Raw genomic sequence first — 19,919 nt, 5'->3', positions numbered from 1 at the left:
TAATTTTAGAGGTTTGCCTTGACCTTTTTTTTTTATTTTTTATTTTTTATTAATATATATCAATAAGCAGTAATATAAATGAAATTCAAATTGAATAAAAAAAATGTCATGGTAATGCATTATATATATATATATATAGCAAAACATCTCATATGTTAAACATGCATATGGTCTGCCCATGATATTAACCATTTTTTAGGAGGGTTGATGTTGTTTTGTGAGATTTGTAGTACAATACCGATGTCTCGGATGTTGATGCATACCGTCTTTCGCTAGCAGCCCAATCGAGTCCAATTTCATATGACTCACGCTGTTAATGACATCTATCTTGATGACCATCAGTCAAACATGATTGTGCAAGTCACAAAACAACAATTGAATCCACCGTCAAATATAAAAGTAAATCTATTTGATTAAATAGTTATCCTGCTACACAGTCCGTTTCAACAAATCTAATTTGCAAAAGAAATAGACCCCAAATATACAAAAGATGTGCATATAGTAGTAGGTCTCATGTTAACGCATACCACTCACAAGCTACTGTTAAAAACTTAAAATGTTCAAGTATCATAAATATTAATTTATTAACTATAAAAGAGATAATATAAGTATTTACAAAATTGTAGAAAAATAAATTCTTCAAAGATGTCCCACCATTTTTTTCCTCCCTTTTCAATGCCTGAATGTCCCTCAGAAGGTCCTCGGAGTTCTTCCCTTCCCCCCCCCCTCAAAAAAAAAAAAAAGGAAAAATTATAGTTTACACTCTCAAAGTTGACAGCGTTTTACAATTCGAACATCAAAGTTTTAATTTTTGCAATCCACACCCTCAAAGTTTCAAATTTTTACAATTTTATCAATTTTATCAAAACTTTCCATATTGCCCCTATTTTTTTTTTTTAATAAAAAATTTTAAAAAAAAAATTCGGGGTGGTTTGGTCATCTGGTCATTTTTGCACCCCAAATTTGTTTTCGTTTTCATAAAAAATTAAAAAAAAAAAAAAAAACAGGGGCAATATGGGAATTTTGGGATGATATTGGTCGAATTGAAAAAAATTGAAACTTTGTGAGGATAGATTGCAAAAATTAAAACTTTAATGTTCGAATTGAAAAATGATGTCAACTTTAAGGGGATAAACTGTAATTTTAAAAAATTAAAAAAAAAAAAAAAAAAAAAAAAAAAAAAAAAAGCGCCCTTTTCAAGTTTGTCCATAGTTGATTTTAAGGATCCACGAAAGACAATATATATTTCCCCTCCCCTCTAGGAAAATCATAACACGACAGGGGACATATATCTTAGAAATGACAGAGATATATTAACCATTCAGAGCATAAGCTAGTAAAAAATAATTTGTGTGATGGAGAAACAATCTCTGTGTGTGTGTTGTTTAAGAATTATAAAGAGTCTCGTCAGTCCAGGAGAAAGAAAAAAAATGTATTTGTTTTTCCAATACTAAGAGCCCAAGAGAATCTCTCTCTCCTTCTAGGTCTACTAGTGTGTGTGAGTATTGACTACTGACTAGTCTACCATGAAATCTCACGTGCAAGACTCTGTAGCTTGTTGCTCTCTGCCCTTCATAATGGAGTCCATGGATGGATATTATATAAAGGTGAGTTTGTTTGGTCTACAGGGCACGAACTAGTTCTTCTTTCGCCTTTTCCTTCAGATTTTGAGAGCTTTAATTTATTAATTAGCTCTCTGTAATCTTCTCAAAAATGGCGCTAGATGCTGTGATTTACCCACAAGATCCATTCAGTACTTATGGTTGTTCTGACTTTTACTCCATGGGAGGAGCTGCTTGGGGGGGCTATGATCTTGCTCTGAAAGAAGAAGATAAAGCTCTTCTTGGGATTCTTGATGCGAGTTGGGATTCCTCGTCTCCTTCAGTGATGCAGAGTTTTAAGGACTGCGATCCCAATTCTTCCCCTGAGGCGGCCTGCGCCGACGACCAATCTTTTACGGGACTAATTCACCCACCTCCGGCGACCACCACAGGCCGCCGCAAGCGACGGCGCACGAAGAGCAGCCGGAACAAGGAGGACGTCGAGAACCAGAGGATGACCCACATTGCTGTTGAGCGCAACCGCCGCAAACAGATGAATGAATATCTCGCCGTCCTCCGCTCCTTGATGCCGCCTTCTTATGTCCAAAGGGTAGGTGACTTTTTCACCCTTCTCTTTTTCCTTTCTCTTTTCCCATGTCACTTGAAGAAAAATGTTGAACATGTTAATTTTCAAATAATATGTTGTGACATATTTTTTTAAATAATAAATCTTATAAAATTGTAATAGAATAAAATTTAAAATTCGTAGCAGGTCTCTGATTACAATATGATGATCGGCTATAAATATTTACGAAACCCAAGATTTTAATAATTCCACAACTTTCTGAAATCGGCTCTGTTTTTATAAAAAAATTTTCACATCATTGATCCGCCATGTGCGTGTTCCTCACAACGCCATTAATTATATATATATATATAGGGTGACCAAGCGTCCATAATCGGAGGCGCAATTAATTTCGTGAAGGAGCTGGAGCAGCTTCTACAGTTCATGGAGGGCGACAAGACGACAAAGCAAGAAACAGAGTCATGGGTTTCTTCTAATTCCCCGTTGGCCCAGTTCTTCATCTTCCCACAGTACTCGACACGTGCCGCAGAAAACGAATCTACGGCTGCTGCAGCGGCGGACATAGAAGTTACGATGGTCGAGAGCCACGCCAACCTGAAGATACTCTCAAGGAAACAGCCCGGCCAGCTGTTGAAGATGGTGGCGGCGTTTCAAACTCTGAGGCTCACCATTCTCCACCTGAATGTTACAACGGTCGATCAAATGGTCCTCTATTCAGTCAGCGTGAAGGTCAGTTGATTCTTTCTTTTTCTTTTTTTTGCCAATTTTACGATTATATTATCGAAAATGGTTAATTAATCAAATTAAAATCTGGACAGGTTGAGGAAGGGAGCCAGCTGAATACAGTAGATGAAATAGCTGCGGCCGTTAATCAAATGCTACGAAGAATGCAGGAAGAAGCAGCTTTCACCTGAGAACTTTATTACGCTACCTTTTTTCCTTTTTTTTTTTTTTTTTTTTTTTCCAGAAATTTCTTTTGTAATTGGGGTTCTCCTCTCCCTCTCAGAATGACTCAGACTCGATTCTTGTTTTATTCTTCCCCGTTTTCTTCTGAGACTACAATTTTTTTCTTCCCAATTCGCTGCATGTTTCCTGCTGCTCATAAAATAATAGTTATATATATATATATATTCTTTACTCTACAGTCTACGCATCAACAATCACGGAAGGTGCTGTAGGTTATATCTATATATATATATTTTTCACAACAGTTAAACATTGAGGTTTTTTTTTTTTTTTTTTTTTCAGCTTCATTTTTGACACTCATTTTACAACGACCGACATGAAATGTTTTAAATTTTTTTTTAAAAAAATAATTGATATATGACGCCACTTAAAATGAGCATTACTCTTAAACATTTCATTTCCATCGTAAGCTCAAACCTTCTCTTCAATAAGTACGTAAGACTTAACAAAATGAGATATTTAACTCATTATATAAATGAAAGATATAGTACGAAGTTTAGGGTAGTCGAAATCAGGAACATTACTCTAAGATCTAATTAAATTTTAAATTACAACAAAAGATAAAGATGAAAAGAGATGGAAAGAACATAAAGTAATTAAGTTACCTCGACTTTGAAAGGGCTATATACACGTGCGACACTTGGAAGCCCACACGGGTTATATTTTTATTATTGACTCGATTCATAACACAATACATAAAACTCGTAGTTATACTTGGATTTAGACACTTTGAAAATATGTAGTTATTGATCAATTTATTACATGCAATCCAATAATTTTTACTTTAACAACTAATTCTTTGATTTCCTCCTTCTGATATAAGTGTTGAAACACTTTTAGGAGTGTTGTCCAGATGTCGAGTGGACAACAGTCTTAAGTTCAAGTTTGTCAGCCATATGAGAAAGTCAAGCTTGTTAGTCATATGAGAGAGTCAAGCCCAAAACTCACACCAGTCCAGCCGGTTGATGGCTATTGGGGTATTAAAAGCTTGCGATTCAATTAATCAAGTACACAATCTCACAAGAAGACCCACGAGATTAATGACAATTTATTAAAGGGTTCAACACTAATACCAATGATAATTGCAATGAATGATTAAAGGTTTAGTTCAACAAAAATATCAGTGACAACAAAAATGCCAACACTCACCTTTTGGAAGGATACTCTCTAGTGGGTTGAAGGGCTTTGAGCACTTGCTTAAACTATCTTGGGATAATCTCCTTTCTTTTTGTCCCAATTATGGTCAAAATTAGGTTGTATGTGAGGGGTCCCCCTCCTTTTCATGCCATCGGGCGCCAAGGGCTTGAGTAGGCTCTCCTTAAATGGGCAAGCCCCCGTCTAGTAGGGGTGTAAAGGGTTCTTGTGACGTTACTCCCCACTCTTTGGGTAATAAACCTCTTTGTGGATAGGTGAGAAAAGAGATATTGCGTGATCATCATGGGTTAGATGACATGTATGTTTGATATTGTCCTTACCAACCAAACCACCATTTTTGTAACGTCCTCGAAATCAATTAATTATAATAATTAACTTAAAGTGTTATTTGTAGTATCTCCACATTAATTAACTCATAATTAGATTGATTTGTACACTTACGCTAATTATCAAAGTAAATTATACGTGAAAGCAGAAAAAAATTATCTAAGACAAAACTAAATAACTTTGAATACAATATTAACTAGCATCATTAATGCAAACACAAAGCTTCCAAGAATTATAACTACACAACGAAACTAAAGCAGTACCTCAATTGTACTGAAATTTATTATTCCACTTGATGGAGTATACTACGTACCAGAAGTACGGGAGCAATACTCACAAACCCATTACTCCTCAAACTCTAAATCTGACAGGCGTTATGCCTAGGCCTGTCATATTATGTTTGACAGGCGTATTATCAGTTTTAAACCTAAAGACCATGCGTGCTCATTGTATACGCCCCTCCATCCAACATAATTAAAATGTTGTATAGGCATCGTGCAAGCTAGGAGAAACATGGAAGCTAGGAGAAACAAAGGGGATGGTGTCTTTGCAATGGTGAATGATGATGACACTTTGTTCTGCATTACTTACCCTACATGTCTTTTGTTTCATTCTTGGGTAGAAATATTTTCATTTTTGAATCCGACAAAATAAGGTCTCTTATTGAACCTCATTGCGCGCTGAAATGTGTCCCCCCCCATACTTCTGTCTGTGTATAATCCATTCCTTAAATAGTCACTGTTGATAACGGATATTTTGTTTTTCTTATTAGTATTATTTGAAGCAATTTTACATGTATTATCATGTGTAGGATATGTTTGGTGTAATTAGGACAGATTTATAAGCCATCTCTCTTACTTGTCTGTCGTTTGATTCACAGCCTAATTAACTCAGGAATAATTACTTGGTGTTTCTGTATAATTATTACTTTCAGACCGGCTGTTAAAAAGAAAGAAGAAGAAAAAATAAATAAAGAGTTGTTCTGTACTTCTGTTCGATGAATAAGGTATTAAATTACATAATACATTTTTTACTAAATTACAGAACTCCCCTAAAAACTTATATCCGAACATAAGCCTAAGTATTAATTAAGTTTTGTTGGAGATAAAATTCACTATGGGTCTCACTCAAGCACTCTCGTTCAAATAACTCAGTTACTCCACATATTTTAGGAGATTATCTTTCAACCACTATCTAAACGTGAAAAGACCATTATCTCTCAACCATCTTCTACTATCTCTCAACTACCATATGAACGTCGAATGATAAAAAAACAATTACCTAAAACCCTATAAAAGTGATGCAACGCATCATGTAAAGAAGTGGATCCATCTTCAAAAACTCTAGCTCATTGTTATATTCTTACTCCAAATAAAAATGTTAATTTAAGTATCGGAGTTTCTCCAGTTTTTGAGCCGGCGAATTCTTTGACGTTAGCTCTTACTATTTTGCAGGTAACTCATTGCCAATCAGACGGTACCAAAAATTGCTCTTACAATTAAGCTTAATAGAAATTAATTTATCCTGGACTTTGCTCCCCATCCATTGAATAGTTTTCTCTCATTTCTGACAAGCCCAAGGGAGAGGACACTGATTGTGTAGAAGGAGCCAAATGTTTCCGAATATAAAGCACGAAAAGCATAAGAACTCGTGACTTTCCTACATCACAAAGAGCATGAAAAATAAAAAATAGCCGTAGAGTTGTCAATGCTGATAACAACAAATAATGACTTGACGTTGGAGATGTCGATTTGCAGCTACAAACAAATTAATTCCACTAACCAGTTAGACTTTTCAACTAGCTAGGGAGTTGCCTTTTGTTTTTATTTTTTCATTTTGGTAAGTTTTCAAACGGATTGAATCAATCATAAATCTCTTAATAATTAGATGGGGAATTTCAAAGGGTAATTGAGTGATCAAGAATCATGATGACCTGGTGATGGTAAGTGGCAACTATAGAATAAAGAATATTTAATTATTTATTTTATTATACGTGGTGACTGAAACAGCTAAATAATTAGAAATTAGAAATGTTTATCCAAACAATGTCAATACCGACGGGTTGTTGTGTTGAATAAATTTAAATGCATGCATGGGACGATATGCATGAACAGTAACGGTAACTTTAATAATTAAAGCATCAATCCGTACAAGATGATCCCCTGTAGGCTATACATGTGTTCTCACTTTAGGGAAAAAGAAGAGCTACAAAGGCTACCTCTACCAAGAGAAGGACCAACCCCACTTGCCTTACAACGACTTTAGACAAGACCAACCCTTTTTACCTCACTCCATGCCTCCATTGATTCATGTAAAGGACTTTTTTTTTGAAAAAAAAAAAGAAAAAGAAATTGTAGGTTTTAAAATTATGTGAATTCATGCCTTTTTATAATTGAACCGCTCGAAAAATAATATCTATTAAAAAATCAAAAGGTAGTTTTTGCCTTGAAATTTTTTTTATAACATAAAGCGCAAGAAACTGGTATGAATAGATAGCATTTTATAAGCTGTTCGATATAATTAAGGAACGGTCTGAAAAATTATAGAAATATGATCATTGATTCATACCTTTACTTTAACGTTGAAATATTATCCCATGTTTAAATCTTGATCTCCAATCTGAAGGACCCACAATTTGATTGCCTTGCACTTTATTATGTTATGAGATTAATATGGAGGAGGGGAAAAGTGGCAGCTGGTTCATGAAACCTGAGGTTGTCAAATAAAAAAGGGCAGCAGATTCTTTTTTTTAGTGAAGTACCTAAGTAGGGTAGGATCCAAGAAGTTTCGTAAATGTAATGGTGGCAAATTCAAAATCATTTTGATTTTGAAAACATTGCTCACTTCCCATGGAGGGGCACGGTTTCCGACATCTTTTTTGTTTGAATAATTAAAGAAATTCTTCACTTAAAAAAAAAAAAAAAAAAAAAAAAAAAAAAAGTTATTCTGTGTTCGTCCTGTAACTATTATCCTTTTTCTAGTAAACTTTGTGATGTAAATTATGGCCCTCAAGAGGAGAAATAATTGGTTTTATTCTCTTACTTATCTCTTGTCAATCTCCCTACGTATAAGAAATGTGTAAATTTATCATTGAATACGTGAGATTCGCATGTGGATCATATAGATTCAATGGTAATTTTTTTTTTTAAAAAAAAAAGTATACAAGACTGAAACCGTTTCATCTCCCCGCAAGAAAGATTATTGTTACCCACGAAAAGAACTAAAAGTTTTTTATAACAGTAACAACTACGTACAAGGATCGCAAACGAAGAGCGATCACCAACAAGTTTGAGTTTAGTTTAGATAAATTTGACTTGATCTCGATTCATTTAATAAATGGACCAAGAGTAAACATATGAACGATATCCGAAATAAATTGAATAACAAAAGAAACCATATATTTTCAATACATTAAACGAGAATGCCTAAGACATTATATATATACAGCAGGAGAATATCACATTTTGTGGAGTTGTCAATTACAAAGATATTGACAAGATTTTTCTTCATGAAATGAATTGCCAATTTGAATTATGATCATCCTGTTTCCTTGTAGAGCCGGGTCTCTTTTTCTGACTGCACTGAATGAGGATCCTTTGCAATATATTCCTTTTCTACTTTGGCTATTATTCAAGGATCTTTGATCATTGCTGAATTTAAAGTTTCTGCATGTATTCTAACAAGACATACTCGCATAAATTTGGCTCCAGTCAATTTAGACTTGTAAATATCTATAACTTTTATAAACTCGACTCAACTCATTTGCCCTATATATATATATATATATATATATATATATATATATATATATATATATTAAGCATCAATAGTAACATCTATATAAATTATTAAATTATAAGCATTAATAGATTACACATGTTGATACAGTTATGTGACTTATGTGGAAACAAATACTCATGAATAGTCTCTAAATGGTAGCTCAATCGATTGGAAACCACGCTTCAAAAAACGGAGGTTACTAGTTTAAATCCCGGCCCTCTCCCCACTTCCTTTTCCTTATGCGGACATTTCAAAAAAAAAAAAAAAAAAAACTCATGAATATTCTAGTCTAGATGACAAACCCAGTTCTTTTGTGCTGCGCTTTATATGAGTTGATTCGCTATTGCATTTTATTTGGTCCATAAATGAGCTTTGTTGATCTGGAATGGTCGATCGAGTTGACTGAGTTATGTTTAGTGTCTAATTAATTAGAGTTGTAGTTATTATTAAAGAACAAAAAGAAATGAAAGAAGAAGAAAATAGACAAAGGATTTCTCAGCTTAGCCAGTCTCTTATGCGGAAACGTTTGGAGAAAAATGCCCAACCTCAAATCAACATACTGGTGCAGCCTGGGTGTAGTGGGTCACAAAACTAAACAATCACAAGATTTATGACTTTTCTCAAAGCTACAAAGAATCAAGAAATTGAGAAAAATAGAAGAAAACCTAATCTTAATTAAAAGTTTTTTTTTTTTTTTTTTTTTTTTTTTTTTTTAATTAAGAATGATGAAAAGACAACATAAAATGTGGCCTAAGCCATCCTTTAAGCATACATAGAAAGTAGAGTCGTAACCCACAAAAAGGAAATAAAACACCAAACTGCGTTTTTGCTCAAATGAAACCCTAAAAATATTAAAAATCATCCTCAATCTATCTGACCGATCGATATTTTGACTGGAAGCCTTGGCAATAACTATTGATGATGTTGCAACACCTCTTTCAAATGCAAACTGACCGAACTCCAATCGAAGCTCTTGGGAATAGTTTTTGTATGTATTTCTCTTGACGACCTGTTTTGATTCAATAAATGTTAAAATGAAAAATCTTTATGAAATATGAATATGTATCGCTTTGAATTAGCTTTTCAAGATATTGGAGTCATATATATATATATATATATATATATATATATATATATATATATATATTGACATGAACTAATAACTTTCACTTTATGAGACGTGATTTTTAACCGGTTAAGCTAATATGTAGACTAGAAAGACGAGTTGATGCCGCAAAGTAGTCTATAATTAATTTGAGTTTTTTCTTCTCAAAAAAATAATAATAATAATAATTTGAGTTTTTTAAGATTCCTCTATAATTGAGTTACAGGTGTCAGTCCAGCCCTAGCCCTTTTTTTTTTTGTTTTTAGGGAAAACTTTAGTAAGCCCCCTCCTCCCCCGAACTTCCAGCCAATTTAACAAACACCCCATGTACTTCAAACTCTCTCACTTTACCCCCCCTGAACTTTGGTTTGCTCTCACTTTGGACTCTTCTGTTAGTTTTCAACGTTAAAGTCAAACGGTTTGACTTTTTATGCCCATTATACTCTCACCCAAAACTACATCGGTTTGTGCCCTAAAACTATAACACACACCCAGCTCAAAACGACGTCGTTTTAGGCATTAAATTTTTTTTTTTTTTTTAAAAAAAAAAAAAAGAAAAAAAAAGGAAATCGGGGTGGCTCCTGGCCAGTCTGGGGGTGGTCTGGCCACCCCCAAAAGGCCAAAAAAAAAAAAAAAAAAAAAAAGGGGGGGGGGGGGGGGGGGGCGGTGGGGGGGATCGGGTGTTTTGGGGGTGGTTTCGGCCACCCCATACGGCCAAACACCCACCCAATCCCCCCCCCCCCCCTCCTCTTTTTTTTTTTTTTGTTGGTCTTTTGGGGGTGGCCAGACCACCCTCTTTGCCATGGGGGTGGTTCGACTACCCCCAGACCAGCCAGGGGGTGGTTGGAGCTACTCCGATTTCCCCCTTTTTTTTCCCTTTTTTAAAAAAATATTATGCTCAAGACGACAACATTTTGGGCTGGGTGGTAATGTAGTTTTGAAGCTCAAAACGGTGTAGTTTTAGAGCCCAAAACGACGTAGTTTTGGTTTATGGTATAATTGGCACAAAATGTTAATTTAACGGTGAAAACTAACAAAGGGAGGAAAAATAATAGAAATTGAAAGTTTAATGAGATAAAGTGAGAAAGTTTGAAGTACAGGGGATATTTATTAAATCGGTTGAAAGTTCGAGGGGCTTATTGAAGTTTCCCTTTTTTTTAAGACAAAAAATATAGCTCTTGTCTAATCTGTCCCAGTACACGGTCGAAACAGTTAGGCTTGGGCTCCATGCTTGTATTTTATGATAAAGCTCATTATATATCGGCCCATCTAAGAAAGGCACTAACTTGGCCCTCACAGCACCGGTAGGATTTAAAATCAAATTCACGGTCCGACCTACATCAAACAAGCGAGCACGCCAAAATAAAATATTCTTTTCAAATTATTGATTGTGACAAATCATAATGTACTTTTAAACTATTAAAAATTATTAATATTTTCTTCAAGCTAGACAAAAATAATCTTATTAATTTTTCAATAAGATAAAAATATTCTTATAAATTAAAAAATAATTTTGAAAAATAATTAAATAAAAAAATTTTCTTTTCTTTTTTTTTTTTTTTTTTTAAAAAAAAAAAAGCAAAGTTGGACCATGGGTGACTAGGCAAGTGGCTTTCATTGAATATAAATTATGGATTTTTGAGCTACGATGCTTTGCAAATTTGCTTAGCACCGTAGCTGCTCATCAAATTCTTGATAGTTTGAAGAAAATATGTGAATTTTTTCTAAAAAATAAAAAGATAAAAAGAGGATGAATGGGATATTTTTTATATTAATTTTGATATATTTTTTACAAAAGTATTTACCATAACTTTTGGTCTCTTTTCTAGTAGTAAACATAGGTATCTAACATTAAGAGCATATTTGAGACTGCGTTTGAGAAATAGAACTATTAAGTCAAAAAGAACTTTTGGGCAAAAGCTTTATTTTTAAACTTTTGGCAAAAGTATTTTTTAGTAATTTTTAGGCTTTTTAAACTTTTAAAAGCACTTTTAATTTTTTACCAAACAAATACTTTTTTTTTTTTCAAACTGGCTTTTTGAGTATTAAAAACACTTTTAAGCCCCTCAAACGCAATCTCAAACAAACCCTAAACCACTAGTAAAATCTTTTGTCTCAATTTCTCACTTTATACCTTTTTTATATTTAATTTTCCACAGTATTATGAATTTTTCCAAGAAATATTTAGCTAAATCAATTTTTTTACTAATATTTGAAATGCAAATCTTAGATCTTCCAGAAATTATAGTAGCCAATTTCAGTATTTTGAACTTGGCATGCACTGACGATCACCACCAAGTGAGGCCGATATTCCTGTCAAGATCATGTGGGTAAAGTGGAACATTCATAGTGCAGGTAGAATTAGAATAAAATAAATAGTGTGGGTAGGCTTACATCATCTTAAGATTTGGAATCACATCACCAAAAACTTGTTTGGCAATTTATGAAAACTGTGAGCAGAAGTTAACCCATTTCAATGGGTTTAGGAAGGTGGGGTGGTTGAGAAAGGTGACAGGTTTCTGAAATGGGTGTGTGTTTTGACTGGGATGGCTAGTGTTCTTCGCGTGGTCACATAAAATGGACGCCTACGATGTGAAACATGAAGATAATAATACATCAAAGATGAACCATTTAATAAGGAAAATGATTCGTTGAAATTAGCACTCTTGAGTTGGGATTAGGATCCGCTCTATTATTTCACGGTCTAGATTAAATTTTATGATTTTTTTATTATTATAATGTGACACAGTGTTTAAATAATGTGATACCATGTGCACCGTTAAACTGTAAAATAGATTATATTCAATTTATTGTTGGAATAAACCTTCTAAAGGGTGGTTAAAATAAATTGAGATGTAGCAATTGACGGACAAAATAAGAAAATGACAGTTGGGGAGAAATAAGAAAATGGCAGTTGGGTTTTAATGTGAAGTAATTATAAAAGTATTTCTTGTATTATTTTTATGTCTCTTTATAAATGAAATAGCTTTTAAAATTACAATTTAATTAAAATTTAATAATGATCGTTCACTTGGTAGTGATCGAGTTGGGTTTCCAAAAAGTAATTGTTAAGGGAGATGCCACGAAAATTATACAAATTTTACGTCATGACTCATGAGGGAACTTGTTGGAGTCGATATCGTCAATTGCTAATATATATATATATATATATATATATTATCTTTACAGATCCTTTATCATTGAATCGAAGAAGGGTTAGTAAATACATCCTTGGAAAAAAAAAAAGAGAATCCACAGCCAAAAATCAATGACGAGCAAAGTAGTTGCTAGTGGAAGTGATACCTTTGCCTTCTGAGGCATCAATCCTGTCCTGCATTTACCCTTCGTGATGCAGAAAGTACTTGGAATTTCAAACTAGTTTATTCTTGTACACAAGACTTCCTGCAAGAACAAATACTGAGAGTACTTGGAATATCCCACTATATTTCTCAGATTCCTCAACTTGTACCTATATTTTTTCAAAAAAAGATGTTGAACAAACTTTAAAATTACAGAATTGAACTCTGGCTCCGGTTGAATCTCAATGACAAAACCCTTCCACCACCGGAAAACGATCTTTTCATAGCAAGAGGCCTTATATGCAGAGATTGCTCTATTGAAGAATGGCTGCTCATCAGTCTGTGCATGCCGGAGCGTCTACCATCTTGCTTGGCTACGTTATCCAAAAAATGCGACTTTTCAGCATCCTCAATTCGATTAGTCGAGCTCCCTTCAGAATCTCCAGGACAAAAATCATGATCCCCGCCGCCGCCACCCTCTTTTGATGTTCTTTCACCATCGACCTCTGCTAACTCACCTTCATCCCCTGTTCCAGCCCTGTTTTCAGCCGTCTCACGATTTCTTACCTGATAATCACGCAAATCGCTTTCATTCCCAGAATTGGCCATGTGGGTCTCCTCGATTCCGTTCAAATTGTTAGGATTCTGATCGATTGAACCCAATGGATGCCTAACAATGTCCAGATTGACCGTGTCGGTCAAAATATTTGCACGGCAGAGAGGGCAGTTTGTGTGAGACCTCAACCAGGTATCAATGCAAGGTATATGAAATGCGTGGCTGCATTTGGGCAAGAGCCGAAGCGTCTCGTTTTCTTGAAATTCGTTCAAACAAACGGAACACTCCGTCCCTTCGATTAACCCTTCATTCTTCTTGTATTTACAGACCGCAATCGAGCTTATTACAGACTGCTGCAAGCCGACTGTGGTGATGAACCAGATGGGGTGATCGACCTGAGTCTCATCAAGAAACTCTTGATCCGTGCCGTCGGATTGGGAGGGTACAGCGGTCCCGTCGTTTCTCCGGCGGCTGCACCAGCTCGGACAAGACCTTGCTATGACAACGTAGTAGCAAACAAGAACAAGAAAGCCGGCCAAGAAGGAAAAGGAGATGATGAGGTAGGGGGAGATGTGATGGATTGGGTTTGAGTGAGCAGCGCCTGAGAGGGATGGCGGCGGAGGTGGCGGCGGCGGGAAGTAGTAGTAGTCTGGGAAAGGTTCGCAGTTATAAGGCTCGCAGTCTACGGTTTGGTTCGTTGCGGTTAGTGGAGGGAAGAGTTTTCTTTGCTTCCTCGCCATTAAAGAAACCAGAAGAGCATCAAGAAACAGAAGAAAAAAAAAACAGGGGTAAGATATTGAGGGAGTGGCTGATCTTCCAAGGGAGGTGTTAATTTTTTATTGAATTTGAAAGGGCGGTGTTAACTGGTGCAAATAAAACTTTCCAAATAAATAAATAAGAAAAGGTTAAGAACATATCTCTTTCAAAGGTTTAATGGGGGACCTGATATCTACGTTTTACTTGGCATTAGGTTTAAATAATATTATATGGGAAATGGTAGGTATTCTTCTAGTATTTTTCTGGTGTCCTCTCAACTGTAATGTGACTTTTAAAATCACTAATAAATTAAAAGTTAATAATGATAATATGAAATTCAACGATAATTTTAAAAGTCACATTACAGTTAGAAAAACACCAGAAAAACATTAAAAAGAGCAGTAGAACACTTAGCATTTCTCATATTTTATTTCTCCAATTACGCCCTTTCCATGTGTATAAAGTGGTATGAACATCAATAAATATATATATATATATATATATATATATATATATATATCAAAAGTGGTATGAACAACAACAGCAGTGAAAGATGAATACTAGCAGCGATGGTGACTATATATATCAGGTCTACGCATCTCTCTTTTACTTTTTCTGATTTTAAAAAAAAAAAAAAAATTAAGTTAATTAACTTTTTTAAGGTGATAGTGCGGATATGATTAATATTTTATAGTACACTTTATTAAGTTTTCATTTAAAAACAAAATGTTTATTTTTTATAACGAATCAAAATTACTTGTGTTAGAATGTTATGATATGCTATTTTATGTAAGATTATTATGCAAATCGTGCACAGAATATTTATTATGATAATATTCTCAAAATATCATGATAATTTTTTTTTTTTTTTTTTTTGTGGAAGAATATGTTTCTTATTTTCATTGCTGTAGATTTTATGTTAATTATTATAGATTTCATTGAGGATGATGAGTGTCGGCATTGAGTTTTTTCTAATTCGAGGGTCGAGAAATAAAAGCTACATATGCATTGGATTGTCTGCCTAGAGCAGATCTATTGTTACAACTAAAGATTAGTTTGGGTTAGCAGATGTTTGGTATTATAGTTTGGACTTCAATATAAGATCTGTTTATTATTGCCCTCTATGATGTGTAATCTTTTAACTTTGGCTTGGATCTTGATTGTAAGAGCTTTTGTGCTCTTGACCTTTCTATGAACGACATCAGATTGATTTTTCAAAAAAAAAAAAAAATTATAGATTATTATTCCCTATTTCACAAGCCTCATTCAACTAAAATTAAGTTGGGTACATACACAAAAATAAATTTATTCTATTTTTTTTCTCGCGGTGAGTAAAGATTATGAGTTCGTATTCTGATTTGCAAGAGAGTAATAAGAGTCTTAAAATATTAATTAAATGAAATTAAATAGTAATTTAATATTATATTTTAATCAAATATTTTAATAGTGAGTTTAAAATTAAGGCCTCGTTTGGTTCGCGGCATGTTTAATCCATTAGAAAAGGATTAGCTACTGCTGGGAATAGAAAAGTGTGGAATAGATTAGCTATTCAAATTCCTTTGTTTGGTTGTAACGCTGGAATAGACTAACTAATCATATTCCTTCGTTAGGTACAATGCAATATGTTGATGAATTGAATCATATTGTGATCAAATTTCTTAAAATACCATTATAATACAAATACAATTTATATTATTAAGGACTCATAAACAACTTTACTATAATTTCTTTTTCTTTTTTGTTTTTAATTATGTCAGGTATGTGGCCTTTTTTTTTTTTTTTGGCAATTACGCTACAAAATTATTTATATAAAAAAAAAATAGTTGGAGAAAATAGAATCAAACTCAATCTTGAAATCAAAAAAATATAGTTGGAGAATGTACAACGAATCAAAATAAAAATAAATAAATAAATAAAATAAAATAAAAAAACTGAGAAGCGATACAGAGAAGGGAGACGGCATAGAGAAAAAAAAAATTCGTTTGCACTTGCAGAAAAACTATACTAGAAGAATCATAGAGAAAATAAAAAGAGAGAACGAAATATAGAAACGGAGAAAAAAGAAACGAAGATATATATATATATATATATATATATATATATATATATAGAGAGAGAGAGAGAGAGAGAGAGAGAGAAATATAGAAGAATCAGAGAGAGATCGAAATTTCATCTCACAAGTAGGGTTTTTTTTTGCAATTTACACAATTAATTTAATCCCACAGGAAATGATTAGCTAAGCCTATGTATATGAGATTAGTAGTCCCATGAGAATAGACTATTCTCAGGAATAGAGTATTACCAAACAAAGAACTAGCTATACCTAGTGTTAGCTAGTCCAATTTAATGATCTATTCCGTAAACCAAACGGGGCCTAATATTACAAGTTTTTAACAAATATGTTATGCACTCATCATCAATGATTAGTTTGGAATTAAACTGTTCAACCACCAAACTTCCACATCTAATAATATAATTAACATATGAAAACGTACAAGTTAAAGAAAGATCTTCTTGCAAATATACGAATAGTTAGGCTTTCATCTCACAAGATTTTATAACGTCTATGTGAATTAACATTACGAATTACGCCATAAGGCCACTAGATAGATGTACATGTGTTGTTGAAAATGATTTCATGACATTAAAGTTTTTCTTTTCTCCAATTTAAAAACTCTAACTTTTCCTCTATTTTTTTGTCTTACTCTTTGTTCCATTTTGAAAAATCTATGAGAATTTTTTGTGTTTTATAAGGGATTGCCTTTCTTTTATTCTATAATAACTTTTGAATAAACTAGGCCACGACGCGTTAGCTTTTAAGAAAACACTTAGCACTTAACTATTTTAACAGTGATAAACTGCTTATTTACTTTTATAAAATTAAAGTAAAATTTCAGTAAATTCATAAATATTATTTTTTTGATCTTTTCTCTCTTCTTCTCCATTATTGTTATAGAATATTGTAGGGGTAATTATATTTTGCCCTCACGAACTACAGCGTCTTGACACTTTTTCCCATGAACTACCAACTATGACGTCTGACCCCATCAAACTACTATCTTATGACAAAATGCCATATTCCGTCAGTCAAAGAGGTTAAAATTGACGGTCAACAGTCATGTGCAAGTCATGTGTCATTTTAAATTTTGTTTTCTTCCACTTTTGCCTTCATTTTAAATTATTTTCATGTGTTGGATTAGGGTTTAAGAGGGTATAAGCGTTATTTTTTCATCAATTTTAACCCATTTGACTGACAAAATGAAGAATTTTGTCATAAGATGGTAGTTTGATGGGGTCAGATGCCATAGTTGGTAATTCATAAGGTGAGAGTGCCAATGCGCTGTAGTTTATGGGGACAAAAGGTAATTACCCCAATTTTTTATTTAGAGTAGTGTTCAGAATTTGCAATTTACACACTATTTTCATGCAGTATTGTATCCTAAGAACAAAATTGTTTGTATTCCCATTTGCAAAACTTATTATATAACTTGGGAGGCAATATATATATATATATATATATATATATATATATATATATATATAAACATATTCATATTTCCCTTCATGCAGGTAACTGGTTATTTATAATAAAATAAAAAGAGATCATTAATTTTTTACCGACATGTTGTTTTTTTTTATTATCCTCCGTCCCTTTCTTATCTTCTTTCTCTTTCCCTTACCTTTACTATAGTTTATCACTTTGATTAATAATTCTTGGTTCCAAGTCCTAATCATGACGACTGCATCCTATCCTACGGTTGGTGCGTTCGGTGCCGGAGAATGAGATTGTCGAAGTAATTTTCATGGAAATGGACTGCATAGCTGCCCAAGTTAATTAATCTTTTATATTCAACTTTCTACTATTATTATAATTTACAGAATTTATAAATATTTTAAAAATTCATCCTCTTTATTTGATTCATGAATCATATACACTGTACGTAAAGGTAACCGTTAACGACTATATATATATATATGAATCTCCAACCAATATTACTGTTATATATATGTATGTAGTATGAAAATTCTTTATGCCTCAAAACAAAAGCCCTATGTCTCAAAAGAAATAAGCTTTGTGGTTCGTCTTCTCCTTGGTGTTTCAACTATTCTTGCTATTGAAAGCTCAATGGATCGTGCCTTCTTGAACTCAATGAACCTTGCCTTTTTTTTGGGCTCAATGCATCCTACCTCGAAAGGCTCAATAAACCTTGCCTGTTTGAGTACGCATATTTACTACATAACATCATTATCCTGCTATAAGTACTTGTCACATTATGCCCATGTGACAAGTTATAGTAGCCTTTTACATTAGTCATTGATAAAATATAAAATAAAAAATAAAAAAATCCTCTACTTTATTTTTTTTTTATTCAATGCAAGAAGGGGAAACATTTAAAAAAAAAAGAAAAAAAAAAAAGAAAAAAGAAAGAGACAGCGCCATCTTAAGAACAGTTGGAAATGAGTCAAATAAATGATCCAGTCCATCAAAAAAACTGATACCACTAAAAAAGGCAGTTTCATACCAGCAAGAAATGTTATCAACACGAAATCCTTAAAAAGACAGCGTCATACTTCACTTAATCCCATGCTTTTGGTCCTTCAAAATATGGAGAAAGTTGAGAATTGGTTCTCAATTAGATTTTTTGAAGTCTAATCTTTTTAGGGTAGACTAATGATGTCATGTCATGAATTAGCTCAATTCAAAACCAGTAATTGCTCAGGCACTTGAAATTCAATTAGATTCCCGACCAGCCAAGAGGAAACATTATTATATTTCATATGATGAAGTTGAAGGAAGATACGAACCATCTTAATTATATCATGAGCTGGAAATCTTGAATTCTTATCTCTTCAGGAGTTTTGCAACCACATGATATATATGATAAGTGTGAAAAGAACACAGCAATTACGTACATTCCTTGTTAAAACGACATGTTAAGTGGTTAACGTTAATTACCTGTTTGACAATTTTGGTTGGATTGGATGAGCATCTCCGACAGTACTGGCCGGCCGGCAGCCCAAAGTCATTTCAAAATTAAACTTGAATTAATGATTATGAAGAGGATTACCAAATCACAAGTAAACAAACCGTGAGACGCTTCATTTCAAAATGGGACGGTGGCATGCGACTTGACGGTATGATTAATCCATCTCCAAGGAGAAAAACATCTTATACGACAATATATATTGTTGCAGGTCACATATGTTTGTGAACGGACTACTGGTGGAGCGAAGAGACTTTATGATTAAAAGATAAGATCGAAACCAAACTTATTCAAAAGTTAATTAATATAAGTGATAAATAAATAAAAATTAAACAAAAGATTGATTATCTCACAAAATATAATTTAAATGTAAATTATAATTGGACTTGTAATCAACTTAAGTAAGATTCGTACATAGATTCACAAATTAATCCAACTTAATAGGAATTTTTTTTTTTTTTTTTTTTTTTTTTTTTTGAGGATTGATTGTGACCCAAAAAAAAAAAAAAAAAAAAATTTAGTCCGTAGAGTCAAATTTCATTAAAACATTTGACGTTAGATGTCACATCAACGCCAATAAAATGAAGATATGTGTCATTCTTAATAAAAAAAATATAAATATATTAAAATAAAAAATTAATTTCTGATTTTTTATTAAAAAATAATTTTTTTAATTTTTTTAAATGGAAATTTTTATTAAAAAAACGATTTTTTATTTAGTTTTAAAAAACGAAAATTTTAATTTTTTTAAACGAAAATTTTAATTTTTTTTAAATGTAAATTTTTGTTTAAAAAAATTATAAAACAAAAAAAAAATCAATTTTTATAAAAATAATAATAATAATAAAAATAAAAATCTTTTT

At 33.0% G+C, this 19,919-nt stretch overlaps 2 protein-coding genes across 2 annotated transcripts; one reads left to right on the top strand and one right to left on the bottom strand.

The window, feature by feature from the left end:
* The first annotated feature begins 1,342 nt into the window (after positions 1–1,342).
* LOC132184795 (basic helix-loop-helix (bHLH) DNA-binding superfamily protein) lies at positions 1,343–3,149 on the top strand. Its single transcript, XM_059598556.2, has 3 exons — positions 1,343–2,151; positions 2,482–2,856; positions 2,946–3,149. Exons 1-3 carry the CDS (start codon positions 1,714–1,716, stop codon positions 3,039–3,041), a joined length of 909 nt encoding a protein of 302 aa, XP_059454539.1. The 5' UTR covers positions 1,343–1,713; the 3' UTR covers positions 3,042–3,149.
* A 9,576-nt stretch (positions 3,150–12,725) lies between these two features.
* Positions 12,726–14,102, bottom strand: LOC132184857 (RING-H2 finger protein ATL54). The gene has a single exon (XM_059598637.2). It carries the CDS (start codon positions 14,053–14,055, stop codon positions 12,970–12,972), a length of 1,086 nt encoding a protein of 361 aa, XP_059454620.2. The 5' UTR covers positions 14,056–14,102; the 3' UTR covers positions 12,726–12,969.
* Positions 14,103–19,919: the final 5,817 nt, after the last annotated feature.

The sequence above is a fragment of the Corylus avellana genome, chromosome 7 (assembly GCF_965113065.1).
Source record: "Corylus avellana chromosome 7, dhCorAvel1.hap1.2, whole genome shotgun sequence".
Lineage (NCBI taxonomy): Eukaryota > Viridiplantae > Streptophyta > Magnoliopsida > Fagales > Betulaceae > Corylus > Corylus avellana.
The sequence above is the reverse complement of the archived record's forward strand: the minus strand, read 5'-3'. Positions and strand labels throughout refer to the sequence as shown.